The sequence below is a fragment of the Colletes gigas genome, unplaced genomic scaffold (assembly GCF_013123115.1).
Source record: "Colletes gigas isolate AHSC1104 unplaced genomic scaffold, ASM1312311v1 Colletes_gigas_Sc00003, whole genome shotgun sequence".
Lineage (NCBI taxonomy): Eukaryota > Metazoa > Arthropoda > Insecta > Hymenoptera > Colletidae > Colletes > Colletes gigas.
In genome coordinates, this window is record NW_025106632.1 from 10,995,929 (window position 1) to 11,012,280 (window position 16,352).

The 16,352-nt window shown below is 42.0% G+C and overlaps 1 protein-coding gene across 2 annotated transcripts in view; it reads left to right on the forward strand.

Annotated features, from left to right (window-relative positions):
• The window catches only part of LOC122404826, a 377,273-nt gene that overhangs the window by 339,597 nt on the left and 21,324 nt on the right, over nucleotides 1-16,352 (forward strand). For both annotated transcript variants that reach the window (XM_043409082.1, XM_043409083.1), the window contains exon 2: nucleotides 11,489-11,851. In XM_043409082.1, coding sequence (XP_043265017.1) covers nucleotides 11,489-11,851 — 363 coding nt within the window. The remainder of the gene's footprint in view (nucleotides 1-11,488; nucleotides 11,852-16,352) is intronic.

The following is a 16,352-nucleotide window of genomic DNA, read 5'->3' on the forward strand; positions in this document are numbered from 1 at the left end:
TGCGATTCGAACATCGCTCTACGCCGATTCCAAGCTACCCCTTTGCGTTTCCTTTGCATTTACATACGGCGTAACGTCGAATAGAAAAAGGGTAAAGCGTTTCTCAGTGGCGAACGAACGCAAACAGATCATAGATCTTTTAATGATTTCGCGTTGGTCACGCGTGCACGGTGTCTAACGACCCGTAAACTTGTGTCAAACGCGTCAAGATTCGCTGCCTCTCGACTTTCCGCGTTCGACGGGGTTAGGAAAATTTGTAAAAATCTTTTGGATCGTCCCGCTTTGACGCGGCAAAGCTTCGTGGTGCCCATAGAGTTGCTTTCGGTGCTTTTATCGTCGAGTTTTGCCTCCGACGACCCGCAATCACGTACACGTTCTAATCATTTAGTCTTTGGAACTAACCCCGTGCCCCTTACTTATGTATTCACAGTTTGTAGAAGATGCCCGAGACCCCGCGGAACACGGTGAATGCAACTTCGAACGGCCCCTCTAATCACAGAGTTCTTTGTCTTCCCCTCTTATTATTCTCCCTCTGTCTTCCACCTTGACATTAGAAGCAATTGCAAACGAGCATCAATAATATGGTTTGACGCGAGGGAAGTCCAGCTTCGTATCGTTCACGAGATCGGAAACAGAGTTACGGCGCAATTTCTCATAGTTTGCGGGGCTCAATATATCGAGAATACGGCGTCGACGTGAAATTGTTACTCTCGCTCTAATGGTGATTCACTGTATGAAAAGTAACTTTCTTCTGAATTTTTTGCATTTAGTTTTACCAAATGTTGTGCTTTATTAAACACTGTATTAAGTATCATAGGCCTTTCTTTTTTATTTTTTAATGTTTACGGACGAGTGATATTTAATTATAAACTTGAAGAGGACCGTCAAGTTTTATTTTTAATTTAAACCCGTAAATATCTAAATGTATTCGTTATTTTCCACGAGTTCGATCACGATTAATGTCAGATTTTCTCGTAACGGCCATTTATTTTCTATTGTCGCTTATTAATGGTACGAATGTGTCTTATCATTCAAATGTACGCATTTGAATTACCCAAAGCCCACTATCTCTAACAACAAAAGGGAAGAACGACACTCGTACTTCCAGGAATTCCATTCTTCTCGTGAAAAATTGTCTGCTTTCACATGTAATTGTAGCTCTCAGGTCGGTTCTACGCGGAGCATCATCCGAACCAGTGTCTCTCAACCTGTTCACGCTGCTCACTTCGAGTTTTCGCTCCGAGCCCCGTGAAAAAATGTCACGCAAACCTGAATTATCTTCTACGAACTCAAATTATTTAAGCCCCGAATGAATAAACCTTTTAAGCGAAATAATTTAAATAAATTTCACTGCCTCTGTCATTAAAAATCGTCCCGATAATTCACAGTTTCAAAATCTCGATTCATAATTTCTCACTTCCCGCGATCGAAAAATAATATACCAAATGTTTATTCACGGTGCATAATTTTGCACGACATGGTGCAGATATTACACTGTAATATCACCACTGTTCGGCGGAATTCTTGCGGCTAAAATAATCTAGCAAGCTTTTGTACAACTACGTTGCCAGGGAAGAGGAGCATAACTCAACTGATGCAATTTTTCAGTAAAAGGGAAAAACCGTTTTAATTTAGTAGGGGGAAATTTACTCTTTCATATACTGACTTATCTCGTTTTGCCCATTTTATGATTTATATACTCCTCTCCTTGGTGCCCTAAGATATATGGTTGTGGCGTAGTTAGACGTGAACCGAGGCCACCTGTTTTTACAATACCGAGAATTTTACGAGCTCCTTTTTATAGTACGCGTATAACTCGTGCAAAGCAAAATCCAACCGAATAAGACGCGAGAAATCTGACGCGATACAATCTTTATTCCCACGAAATTTTCTGCGCGTTCGAATCACGTTTGTTATTAGGAACGCGACTATTGCACCTGCATACTTATCATACGCTCGTTGGAAGAAGACTGACGAGTGCATCCCCACTCTGAGTTCACATTCTACTAGCTCCCTTACCAGCTCGATGGTGGTAGACCAGAGTGGACATGTAAACACTCGTTAGCCTTCTTCTTACGGATGGTCAATTGCCTCTCTTGCCTTCGTTAATCTTTTCCTTATATCTAAAAATAATAGTCTGAATATCAATGTTCCATTACCAAACACAGTTTTGGTACATAACTGTTCCCAAAGACCGATCAAAGCGTCTCTAGAATTTTGTTTGCATCATTGCTCGCGAAATGGCCCATCAGTGGGGGTCGTACGGACCCCGTTGAGAATCGCTGAACTAAACGCTCGACGTGTCCAACACGTGCACGCCCCGTGACAAAGAACACCTCTCGGAACTCTGGGCAGACAGCGGCGGTCGTTACTAAACATCCGGACGCTTTGTTTCAAAGCCCCGTGCAAGCTCGAGATTATCGCTATGACCGAGACACGGACCGTAGGAAAATATTGGCGAGCATGACATTCGACCATTTTTCGTATCGCGATAACGACCGTTCCGAAGAGACTTTGTTCCCCCCCTACCCTCTCCCCCTCCTGTAGATGGTGGTAAAGGATCGTTCATAAGGTGTGGGTGTTGATTAAGTTGGTAGCATGCAAATCGTTCATTCCCGCGTCTACCTTCCTTCGTCTACCCTTTTATCAGCCAGACAAACTACACCGGCCCGCCCCAGCGAAGCGTGCCGGTGGCCGTCGACATAATTATATGCAATTTATCATAATTGAGGACGGTATCGTGATTGCGATCTAGCGAAAACTGTCTACGCGGTCGGAGAACGGGCCGCGAGATACGAGGAAACCCGGTGCGCCGCGATGCTTCCAGGAAATCGTGTACAGTTATCGTTAGAGCATCCCTCCCGCCTCCCACCGCCGTCCTTGGGTCGGAAAGTATCTTTTTATCGGCGACGGTGCCCGCCAACAGCGTCGATTCCTATCGCGTTTGTAATTAGCATATGCGTTACGAGATTCGATATTTCTTTCCATGCCGCTTTCCGCTTTCCGCTTTCCTCTTTCCTCTTTCCTCTTTCACGCGCCGAACGTGTAAACACGCGATACCAATCTCCCGACGAAACTATCTTCTTTTTTATTTGAACGCGATAATTAAAATTATGGAATTATATATTTTACGTGCACCAAGAAAATGGGAACAGTTAAAATTATAAGATTATATATAGTTTCCGAAGAACAGAAACTATTTCGTCGAGAGCTCGTCCCAGTTTCTGGGATCGCCCTGTACGCGGAAAATGCCAGCATTTCGTCCGGTTCGTTTTGCATCATCACACGGTGGACAGCTTTTTGCTGGTCCAAATTTTCTGAAATATAAAAGGTTCGAATTTCTGGAAGCTACGCGACAGTTGCTATTGTTGAATTCGCCGGGCTTTCAAAATATTTAGTTTTTGAACAAAAGACGAGTCCCTTTTCACGGAAAAATTTCGAGCCTTGCTGAATCGTGTTTATTTAAAAAATTTCAAAAATATTGCAAAAATATCGCGCTTGCGAGCCTGTAAAGTTATACGCGAGAATTAATTCAAGTATAGTTTTCACTTTATGTGAAATAAGAAGCGTGTCGATGACTGTTGTTCCGATTATTTAATTAAAACGGTCCGCGAAATGGGCGCGTATTCGTCGGTCCGAACGCGACGTTTCATCGAACGATCGCGAACTAATTTCGAGCGGTGATTGCGTTCTCGCCAGTCGATTGCCGGCTCAATTATGACGATAATTTCCCAACGAGACGCGCGACGTCGATTCGACGTTAATGTCGCAGCTATAATGATCAGGAATTACGCGAGCGTTCGCATTGAAGTCGCGAACGCGCCACGTTTCCAGATCGGTCGGATGGATCGTCGCGATGCTTCGAGTTATCGTGCCTGCTGGAATGCCGGTTCCCGTGCAATCTATGCAACTGAGGGGCGGAGGAGGGGGAGGGGGAGACGGTAAACAGAGCAGAAGGGAGCTCGTTTATCGGAAGGCCTTGTAACGCGAGCTTATACTTCATTTTGCCAGAAGCATTAGTCGTTACGTGCTCGTCCGACTGCGTGCTTAAGGGGGTCCTTGCTCTTTTATCACGTCCGCGTGTCAGAATGTAACGCCATTGCGATATAATACTCGCTGGACGATTTATCATTTCCTAAAAATGGGAACATTGAACGTAATTTAGCGACTCGACTGAGCTTTTCTCGGGCGGAGCGGAATTGCGTGTTTTAGGATTAATTATTTTTACAAGAATTTATCTTCTACTATTTAAAAATACACGAGTATCAATTTGAAATATAAATTGTTGCGAACGGTAGTATTTATTATCGAGCCGTAAATGAAACGTTGACAGGATCTGACATTTGAATGACGCGCCAATCGAAACCCCGTCGATAATGCAGGAATTGTTACACGGAAGGTGAACATAATAATATGTAAAATACTGCGGATGAATTCGTCGAGAAAAATATGGCTGCTATTGTACCAGTATCATTTAATTTAAAGTAAAAGTTTTTCGGTACCAACTAGCTTCATACTTTCTTACAGAGATTAAGGGGAATGAGGTACTACGGGTAAGTAAAATGTGGACAGCGTCGGGTAATTTTGCTTTAAGAAGATTGACTATAACGTTTGACCCAATTCCACTCGCACGAAAGACCTTTGTCCCCCCGCGTAGTACCGTTGCATACGTTATCACCTATTACTATAACGCCAGCAAGACGAAAAAGTAATTTTGAGACTGAAGAATGTTTACATATTAAACAGAGAATTCCGCGTAACACCGCGCGAAATGGTAAACTGTCCAAAATCGTTACATCCTTCGCAGCTTCCGTTGAAAACGAAATTAACTCGGTGTCTTAAGCTTTTGTTTTGCATAAAATTCAGCCACGGGTCTTTCGAACGATAGCGAATATAAAAAATGTTAAACGATTTGTCAAAAAATCGTGAACTGGCCTCGATCGACTTTGCATTCTTCGTTCCGCGTCACGAAGATCAACTAAATTTTTTTCTGAGCTTTCCATTTAAACGATTTAACAATTTACGCGTCGTAGACGCTTCGACGCGGGGGTGGCGTGGGATTTACTCTTCGCCCGCTTTATTCTCATCTCGCCTTCCATCAACCGTTGAACGATGTAATTCCGTTCCTTTGTTATCCTTGAAATTGTTTCTGTATTGTCGACTAAACAAAACACCCGCGCTCCTATCATCGCTGTTATTATTATCGTCGTTAGACATCAACATCGATGTAACCCGCCGACGCGAGTGCGTAGAAATTGGATTCTTTTCAAGCGAACGACTACCAAACAACTTCGCTGCGTTTTTCGATACACACTTCCATCCGGGGCAAGACCCTAAAATTTGTGAAAATAATTCTATTCTGCAAAAAGAAATCGAAGGAATATTGTTAATTTTTTCTCGCGTACGCTAGTAGAAGGAGAATTGTTCCAGCGTTTCGAAACTTAATAAATTCACTCGTTGCAGTTTTTAAATCTCTAGGATCTTTTCTACATGGGCAGGTTTGGAATTTGGTTAGTATACAGAAAGATCGAAGCATCACGAGTGTTTCAGAATAGATTAGAAAGGAGTAAACTAAGCAGGAAAGTCGGTGATGTTCAGAAAAGAACTTTGTAAACAAAAGCAACGAAGAAGAATCGATCTCCACCGCATTTTTACAAAATTCGCGAGTTTTTAAGAAATTTAAGTTCACCACTTTCCAGCAGAAATATGGAAAGTAAGTAAACTATAATTGCACGAAGCCAGCAATCGCTGACCTGGTTTGGCACCGTTGTCGAGTTCGCGAAAATTATTCAGTAGAACGAAATTAATTAATGAAATAATGATATAACAGACGATTGAAACAGTTTCGAATATCGACAAAATTCTGACTTTGAAATACCAAAACGAGTCTGACAATTTTAGCGATGGAGACAATCGGTTCTGGGACCAAAATGGCGGAATCTCGAAAGACGAACAGTTCCGTCGTCTGGCGTTCTTCGACAGTACTATGTACTCGTACAAAGATACTAATTTGTAACGTACACAAGCAGAGACACTCTTCGACGTGATCACCGTACGAACAACTTGCCACGATGCATGACGAGGATGTTACAAACTCCACCCAGTCCGGATACGCGGATTTCGTCCGTGTTGGCCTGTTTGCAACGGCCCTTGTATTCTCCGTGGAAAATTTAGACCCCCCCCGCCTTGGTCCTTTGAAACTGCTCGGCCAGTGAGACTCTCAATCAAAGTTGACGAAGTTGCCTGGGCCATTCCTTCCGCGGCCAGTCGGGATTTATTTGCAAACGCAGCCATGAAACAGAAATTACGAACACAATTTAACGAGGGACGGGAGGGGGGCAATTTCCGTTACGCGGGAGTCCATTGCGGTGGAAACTTATTTTAGAACACGACTACTTTTAATCGAAAACAACGCGTTTCAATTTTTTTTTTAAATCGGATAGACTATCAAATTTTTTAATTTTCTACCATTTCTAAATTTATTTTAATAGTCTTTTCTGTTTATTTTTGTGCTGACTTATTGATGCTTCTAAATATGGAAAATTTGGATTCGACAACCTAGGAATCGACATAGCAACGAGAAGTTTTGTCAACCATGATGACTGTATACAGGGTGTTCAGCTACCACTGGGAAAAATTTTAATGGGAGATTCTGGAGGCCAGACTAAGACGAACATCAAGAATACCAATTTGTTGATTGAGGCTTCGTTAAAAAGTTATTAACGTTTAAAGTTCCATACCAACTGGAAAATTTTTCGGCGAAGTTAAAAAATTTCGAATCATTCTGGAAAAATTATTTTTGGCTGCGGGGGTCAATTGCAATCATATTTGGTGAATAGACATACCCCCGAATTCCTACGCACTTCTGAGAAAAAAATTCTTTGCCGAAAATACAATGTCTGACCAGGCGTTGATTCATTCCCCTGAAATTTCATGCGTATGTTTAAAAAGTCATAGCTCCTGAACGGATTGGACGATTTTAATTTTTCAAAATGCAAACGACGCGTATTTTAATCAAGAATATGTAGAAATTCTAAGAATATTGGGAAAGTTATTCCTTAACACTGTAAAGTTAGAAAAACCCCATAAAAGTGGTACTGTATTATCTGTACTGTCTAATGAGGTTACCTGTACAATAAATTATTATTACTACTGCTACTACTAACATTGATTTACGCAGAGAGAATTGATTTCACGTTTCACCGAATGTTTCAAAATTGAAAAAAAAAGGTTTTGGGGCCCTGAAATCCCCAACATGGCGAACGAAAAATTAACTCGAAAGACAAGATTAATCATACATTTACTTCGGTCTAATTTTTTTTTTAACGACGAACTCTTTCTATTTAACATAGAAGCGGATAATTTGTTGGAGGATCATCCCTTTACGGCGAATTAAGTATCGGGGACGGCAAACACCGTACCGGGAACGCAGCCCTCTGCAAATCCCAAATCTTTCATAATTTTTTGGACGTTCCGGAGGTCCACCCTTGTTAGTTTTAAGTTACGCCGGAGGATCCGTCCGGTCGTAGCCGGAAAAATGTGTGCTCGCCCGTGCGGAACGAACGAGGGTGTGCATTTGGAAAAAGTCTGCGGCGAGTGGGCCGTGAAAGCGAAAACGCGTCAAAATTGACTCGCGAGCCGCGGTCCCGTGGCTCGTGAAAATAAGGGCAACTTGACGTAATACTTTATAATTACACTTACTTCGTTATCTTCTTCCGGCTGTTTGCGAGCACACAGCGGGCACGAGAAACTTTTTCATTCGCTGCGTTCCTCTTTCCCCTCTACTTACCTAGGAAAATGTCATCGTAAGTCACAAGAACGTTTCTCCTTATTCTTTCCGAGCTACATTACGCGGAATTTATCTTGGCCATTTGGCTTCGATACAACATTCTGAACAGTTACCAAATCGGCATAACGAGTTTTATATAATTTTTTGCTCGAAAAATGACAGATAGATTCGGCACAGAATGCAGTTTCTGTGTAAGAGTAAAATTTGTGATGACAATTCTCTGAGGCGCCGCCAGAGGGAGACTCAACGCGTACCTTTCTCGCAAGTGCTCGAGCGATAGTCTGGACATATACGCCAAGGCACGGAACTCTCATTTCTTCCTACAACAGCTGAGTAAGATATATTCCGTATTTGATTAATGGAGTATTACTGAAATATTTAAATACTAGAGAGTACTTTTTTCACTATTGCAGAATTGAAGAAATAATAAACTATGGATTACAAGAATTTAAAATATTTTAAGTTTTTTTGACTCTTCTATACGTTCGTGTTATAGAAGTATACTATCCCGTTAAAGGTTAATTAACCACACCGACCTTAACCTTAACAGTCCCCGTCGGTGAGCCACGCCATAAGGCGCCAACGTTTGAATCAGGGGTAGAACGTCTACAAAATATCGAGTAAATAGGATCGAATATGCGATGTACGGTCCCCCTCAGACATTATACTCCATTTCCTCGGCCCTTCCGACCCTCGCGTTCTCTACCCCCTCCGTGTAAAAATCACGAAGACATTTCCTCGGAGGGGATAGGAGATTCTCCGTGGAAAATATCTAGGTTGCATTTCGCGGGCATTGTGCGCCGCGCCGACAAGATTAGAATAGAAATTCGGCCGCGAACGGAAATGGCCGAGGGGCACGATCATGCACAATTTCGACGGTGCCGCCCGTTACGGATGCTGAACATTTCCACGTAGTTGCGCGGTCGGCGCCCGGGAACTTTTGTCACCGCGCAGATGTAGCTTTTGTGTATAAGTTCGGATGTGGCGTGTGGCCCGATGAAAAGTGAAAATTTTCGCGCCCACGGTACGGCCCGCCAGCCCCATAAATTTTCACCAACTTTCGTCATGGACAAAGCGACCAGCCTTTTCCGGACCCCGCCCGCCCGCCGCCCTTCGGAACCGGAAACTTTCCAGCTGGGCGAAAAAGCGAGAGACCCCCCGCCCCCCTCCTCCCCCCTCGGTATTTACGCGGTGCAGAAAGAAAAAAAAAAAAATGGCGGCCAGAGGGACAAAGGGCGGAGCAGAAGGAGCCGCCCGGAGAAGGAAATTTTTTTTATCAGCGTCGAGGAGTTTCTTTCGCGGGACGATATTTCATAATTATCACCGTCAGCCCCGGCACTTTTTGTTTCTGTAATTACTGCGGCTGCACGAAGTGGCTTCTCACGGTGGCTGGCGATAACGTTAGCGACGCCGGGCCTCCGAGCGCTGGCTCGCATCTTTGATGAGATCGGGAGGCCAGTCTCCCTGGTATTTTCGCGTCTTTTCGAATCAAAATATCAGCTAAAAATATCGTGCAAAGTTTCGTTTCGATCGATACTATTATTTCGATTTTATTCGCCTCTCCGTTGAGCCCCCGTAAAACTGGTAGAAATCTTTACCTATTTTTAGGTAAAATTAGACTTTTAATTGAGTTATCTTTCCCTGCGATATCGTGTCGCGTGACATTTTGTCCCGCGTTATTTTTTCGCCCCGCCGCGGCGACCGACTATTTAAGGGAACATTGTCACGAAAATGTATACAGGGTGCCCAGTCGAAAACGTTACATTTTTACTTTTTACGAAACGTTAACTCCCTCGACGATATTTGTTCGTCCCTTTGACCGTCGTTCATCGCGATCCTTGGTTCATAATTTTATCGTCTTAACGCAGGTATACCAGGCAATTCTCTCCCCGTGTTCTCATCCTTACGGCTATCGATGTCTCATACATATTCACACATCTCTACTATTCCGAGCACTTTAGAATTCAAATTCTGCCGCAATGCTCACACATTCCTATCCAGCCCCACTTAACTGTTCCCTGTGTTCATATCAATACTATTCCCTTATTTGATCATTACAGTCCAAAACACACGAGGCTGCAGCTAACGCGCTCGAAACAACTATCATCCCCAATCTCTATCTTTTCATCTTTCGTCTAAAATTATATTAATCTTGTAAATCCCCTATTTTACTTTGGAACACCAAAAGTCGGTTCACGAACGGATCTAATATTTTTATTCAACAAGAATCGCCTCCAAAATTTAAATTCATCAAATTCTTCCCCCCAAACAGGTTTCAACAAATGTCTCTCGCTCTGCAACCCTATCGATTCGTTTGATCTTCTCGATTCGCAACTTCGCGGCAGCGGGTAGACATCAAGTATGTAATATTCAATGAAGTCAAAGCGAACGCTTTTATTTGTAACTTCTTGACTTAAAATTCATTTCGTACATCTACTAAATAACTGTGCAGAAATGTTTCCCACCCAGCTCTCATAAATTGCCAAAGTAAGATGCAAATGATAAGTACCATTAAGTATTCATTCGTTGTACATAGCATGCGCTCCGTTCCAGGTGATATAAATTATTCAGCAAAGTTTGAATAACCGTCGGATTCGGTTGAAAATTTGAATTTATTACACCCGCCATGACGGAGGAGAGAGGGAAAGGTACCGCCTAAACATTTAATCAAACCTACTGACGGACGTCAACAATTTCACGACGAACAGTACCGAACGTCAAATCTAAAATTTGTTGGTCCAATCTACACTTTGATACGCGAAATTGTACTTTAATTATCTGTGAAGCGAAACAGTTATATCGAACGGCGAAAGTTGCCTCGCTCCAGATCCGCTAGAGAACTCGTCGATAAGGCTTTTCTAGGGGATTCTGTCGCCGACAGGCCTCCCAGGTGGAAACTATTTTCTATAACAAGAGATTTCAGATCAGTTTTCACGCAGGATCTGTGCCTTGTACTTCATGATTCTATTTTACGTAATTTCCAATAACTAAAGCTAAAATAGAGATTTTCGAACTTTTGTTTGCCACCCCCTTCCGAGCTCTCCTCAAGGCAACATCGATCCACGGATGAATAATTACGCTACCGTCTCGTTAAAACAATATCATAATAGCGTACTCCGTGGCTGTTAAACAGTAATTTCCATTTCGCGTCATTTATTATGCAATGCTTACTATTAGCGCGATGCATGCATTCATTTGTACAATAATTGTTGCAACATCGGCGTAGTCGGTGTGAAGGGGGGTGTAACTCATCTAGAATTTCAACGCCTAAAATTTCAAACAATTATGGGACTTGCTCTCGCGCATTGTCAAATTTCGTTCCCTCCTCGATGCTCAAAGTTATTTCGCTACTTATTAACGAAAATGCAACTCTCGCCACTGGCACAGAGAAAGTTCGTTGAATTTTTGTAAATGTTTTATTGCAAAAAAATAAAGTGAAACCTCAAAGTATCCATTATGTCCATATTTATTATCGTTCAGTCTTTCGTGTTCGAGCAGTTAAAAATTACATACAGAGTACTGTAAAAAATATGGTAAAGTTTGACAATGTTTGGCTGCCTATCTACAAATAGAACTTCATCTAAACTTTGTTCGAAAATGTTAACCCCAAATCTGCATTTACCACGAAGTGACCGATAATCCAATAAATCGACGAGAGTGCAAGCACGTTTTAAAAAGATAAAAATGTAATTGTTACAGAATGTTGGCAGCTCGTGATCAAAAACGTGGACGTCCCGAAAACGGTGAAGGTGGGCGAGGCGGATCACGTGATCCTGGACTGCGACTATGATTTCGAGAACACGCCTACGAAGGGATTAGTCGTGAAATGGTTCTTCAACGTCAACGAACTGGCTTACCAATGGATATACGGTAGGAACCCTTTGGCCGGCGAGCTCATGGAGAAGTACGTCGACCTGAAGTACGAAGCCAGCGACGATCCGTACACCAAGTACCGAGCCATGAAATTGAATAAGCCCGGTATCGATCTTACCGGCGACTACAGGTGCGTCATATCCACTTTCGCGGACGAGCGGTCTGCCAATGCCTCCATGGTTGTGTACTGTAAGTATCCCGCTATTTACGACCAACCAAACTGCCCGTTGATTTACGATCCTTTATGCCGATTTATGCCGAACGGACTATACCCGGGGCCATCATCCTCCCCGCGTAACATTTTATTTTTCCGTTCGCCCAGACCTCGTCTCGACTCGATTTTCCTCCCTGACAGACTTCTCTCTTAACCTTCTGCTTCGCTGAACGATTAACGGTCGGCGAAAATTGGAAAATCGGAAATTTGACCAACCTCTCGAGAAGTAAAAAGACTCGAAACTTTGATTGCAAAGGTCGCTTGTTAGAAAATCTAGGTTTAAAATGCAAGACAACGCTTAATAATATTATTATTTTTAGAATTTAGATTTGAACTGTAACGTTTGGAGAAAGGCTAACACCTAACAATGATAATGTTTCTCAGCAAAATCATGGTCATTGCTTTGAGACTATCTTGCAGGAGGTTCGCAAGGGTGAAGGAAATAACAGTTTTATCGACCGAGTTATCAAAATGGCCGAAAGTGAAACAGCTGTCGCGGATAATTGAGGTTATGTTCGTAGACTCCTCCCGCTGTCTTTCCCCCAATTTAGTCGGCTGATCCTCCACGTTAAGTACTTTTCTCAGACCGCAATATCTATAACAAATCGAGATCGAAATATCGGGGATTATTAACGTAATTCGGGGATCGCGAATTCTTTTTTAGCGGATATGAAATCGTAATTGTCGATAGCGTTGAGTCAGCGGGTACTTAAGCCCTTCGTTCTTCCAATCAATTGTTCCCCGATGGACGGTTTAAATTGTTTCGCGGAAGAATTGATTGGCCACGACGAATCGAGTATTGTCTTCTATCGATTACAGACGTTTATCGACGGAATCTCAACGAAATGTAACATATTTATTTTACGATCCAATAGAATCGAATGCATTTTAATTCATAGTGCGTTGATTACAGTTTAATTGAAATTGACGGATTTAAAGTCGGATTTAAAATTGACGCGCTTACAGTCTTCAAATATAACTGTCGAACGGGGAACGAAAACGTTCTATCAGCGCGGCGGCAATAATCCGAGATAATTCTAAGAGATAAAACATTGATTTACGATTCTTTATCCGGACGTGTAGTCGAGGACGCCATTATTTCACCTACAATTCGATCACGCGGATCCGACAATTATTCATAGCCTATACACCCACGCATTTCCACACTGTTAAGTTTCTCTTACGCGTCTGTTGGCCCGTAAACTCGTAAAACGAATGGACAGGAACGGAAAGACACTCGTTCGAAACTAGAAAATTGTGCAACAAAACGGCGTGTCGTTTCTCGGGCATGAATAACACGGTTTGGCTCACAAATTTATCGTTTGTTGATATTTTGTAAAAGCCAATACTATTCTTCTCGTTGCTGTTTCGCGACCGAAACTTCGAAGCCTTTGCGCGCCAAGCACGTTCGGAACAAACCAAAATGTTGCTTCGCGTCTCTTCGACAAACAATCTTTTCCCGCGTATCGATTTTACGTTACCGTTTATATTTCATCGACGTTAATGAGAAAAGAACCGTACGCTCGCGCGGCGAATATTTTCACGACGTTTACTTTAATTTCGATTATGCACCCCATGGGGAAATCGCGTATGTCGCGTGCTCCGCCGCCCGCGATAAGTGCGCAATTGTTGTCAAGTCATGTTACACTTTTACACGTCCCACGCATTTTGTCGTGACGTGCCGCGATGCGGAGCGATGTTGCGTGAAATAATTCTTTAAATTGCAACGCGACACGAAACAAAGGCGCCGGTTTTGATCGAATCTCGACCGGCCGTTTATTTACCTCTGCTCGAATTTTCGTCATGTTAGATCCTGAATAATTTATAACCGTTGCAATTAACGTCGAAACACGCTTTTCTATCCTAATTAGGAAATACACGGTGATAAAGTACATACAGGCGCGATCGATGCGCAATGATTCGAACGTTTCGGCAGAAAAATAAATAAACGACATCGTCGAGGGTATCGAACACGATTTAACGGATTTAAAATAACGTTTGATCGAAATATCCCGAGAGTATGTTGAGTCGATTTTGTGGCGATTACAAATTGGCAGTCTCGTAATGTATTTCGATAATCGAGTCGAGGAGAAGGACACTTTGGAATTATGTGAAAACTCCACCTCTTTTTCGTTATCATCACGTAATCGCGATAGCAAATTATTTCGACGGGAAATTATAGCTAAGTTCAAATTTCAATTAAACGCGCAAATCAACGCCGTGCGACGGTAATTTTATAAATTAATGAAATTAGCGGAATTAATTAGCGCGACGGAGCAATTTTCGTATTGAAATTAACGGTTTCGTTGCGATTACGATCGTCGTTAGTGTCATCGAACATTTTAACGGTGTAATCGGTCGACACCCCCCCGTCCACCGGACCGTCTACAGCGTGTTTTATTTTCAAACAAGCATTTCGGAGGGGACTTATGTGTGTTTGACAAATACTTTTCACGCAGCAAAGCGGATAAGCTAATTATCGATGCTCGAAGGAGCAATTTATTGCTCGCCGCGAGCAACACGCAAGAAAGCGAATCGTTCCCCGGGGTAGTCTCAAATATTTACCAACGAAGTTGGAGCACCGTGTAGTCAAGACAGATTATTTTGACGGCAAACAGAAATCTCGTGGGGGAAAAAGTTCCAAGCATCCATGGTTGGCCGAGTGTAATTTAAAATTCTAACTCGTAAAGGTTAAACGTTGCTCGAACCACCTATTGACTCTCTGTCCCCAAAATTCGCCGACAAGACCACGGAGTTGTTCCAACGACTCTCGTATCGTTTCTTAAACATTGTAACTTCGACCTTACCCGTTCGAAAAATTTAGAATATTTGTTGTCAGGTTCGAAAGAAACTTTTATATAAATTTGTACAAATCTATATTAAATTCTATTAGTGTTCAACTGTATTGTGATATAAAATCGATCTATCTATCTACTATTTTCGAGATTAATATATTTAAGATAATTAAAGATAATTGCAACAATGATTTCACCAAAAATAAATAGCTATTTATCGACTGTTTTTGCTATAAATTGACAGCGAATAGGGATAGTTGCTCCGAAGTTAGGGTGTTGTTCGTGAACGTTCTCGAAGCGAACGGTGAATCCGAAACAATATTCCTTCTGCATGAGTTGCTTACAGTCGGTCACAGAAGTCTACACACACACACAAACACACACAGCCACATCTCATACCGCATGGAGAGCTAAAGTAAACCAAGAATGTTCTCTGTCGCAGCACTACGAAAGACCAACAAAGTATTAACATAATATTATTCACAATATCTACGAATCTTAATACGCTTCAAATATTTGCAAACGTTTTGTCGCGAACATAAAGTATCTATTACTCTGTACCTCGTACGTTCGCAATTTTATTCGAGTAAACGAAAGAGTACATACAATAAAATTATTAACAGACAGTGTACAACAGTGGGTTAATTCTATCAATGTTGTAACAGTTTTTCTGTTAGTCTTTCATTCGGTGAATTCTACCGAGAATAATGCAGAACGTGAAAGGACGAGTGCTTGATTTCCTTGGAAAATTGTTGAATTAAAGTTGTATATTTTTATATTCTGTTATCTTCGCGGTTCATATTTCTTTGCGCCGCTAATGAATTCCCTTTTTTCCATTTTGTGCCGCTGTAAGAACACAATTACGAGGGAAAACAGGCGGATCGTTGAACGTCGAGCGTTGTCCTCAATAATTAAATATTTCGTTAAACCCAAGCGACCACATTCATTTTCCAGTTCCGTCGTCCTCGCTCTTTTCAATTCTCAGTCGACCGATAATACCTCCCCGAAGACAAATTCGCGTCCAATTTGATTAAATTCTAATTTCGCGCGATTTTCGACCGAATAACGCCGCCATATTTGACGAAAATTTCTATCCTCGCGGAAAATTAACTTTTCCATCGCAAAGGTAGATATCGATTCTCGAAACCGTAGAATTTATCTGGATTCGGAGTTTTAAAGTCACGTTTATGCTCCCAAAATTTATTTCCGGCCTATTCTGTTGCTATCGAAAAATTTCTGAGATACGTTCTTTCCTAATTGCTTATCATCGAACTTCGATCGAATTTGCTTCGTTAACAAATGCGTCGCACCTGCGACGGTAATTTACGTTTAATTTCAATCGATACTTCTAATTACTGTGTTTGTGTCGCGGTACTTGCTATATTTGCGCGAAATTATGGCGACTATAGCGGTGTATTCGCAAGTACATCCATAATTTCGCAACTTCTTGCGGAAAGGCTTCTACTCCGGGAATAACTTTTGGATAATTTGCAGTCCCATCTGCTACCTCCGCCATTGTAAATATTACCACGACTTTACTTTTCTTGGAAAATCTACGTTTTAAAATAATTTCACGTCAACAACTATGCCTGAAACACTTTTCTACGATTGCAAACGCGGACTCTGGATAAATTTATTTTATTAAATTCCTTCCATCTGCAAACGTTTGAATTACGTTTAC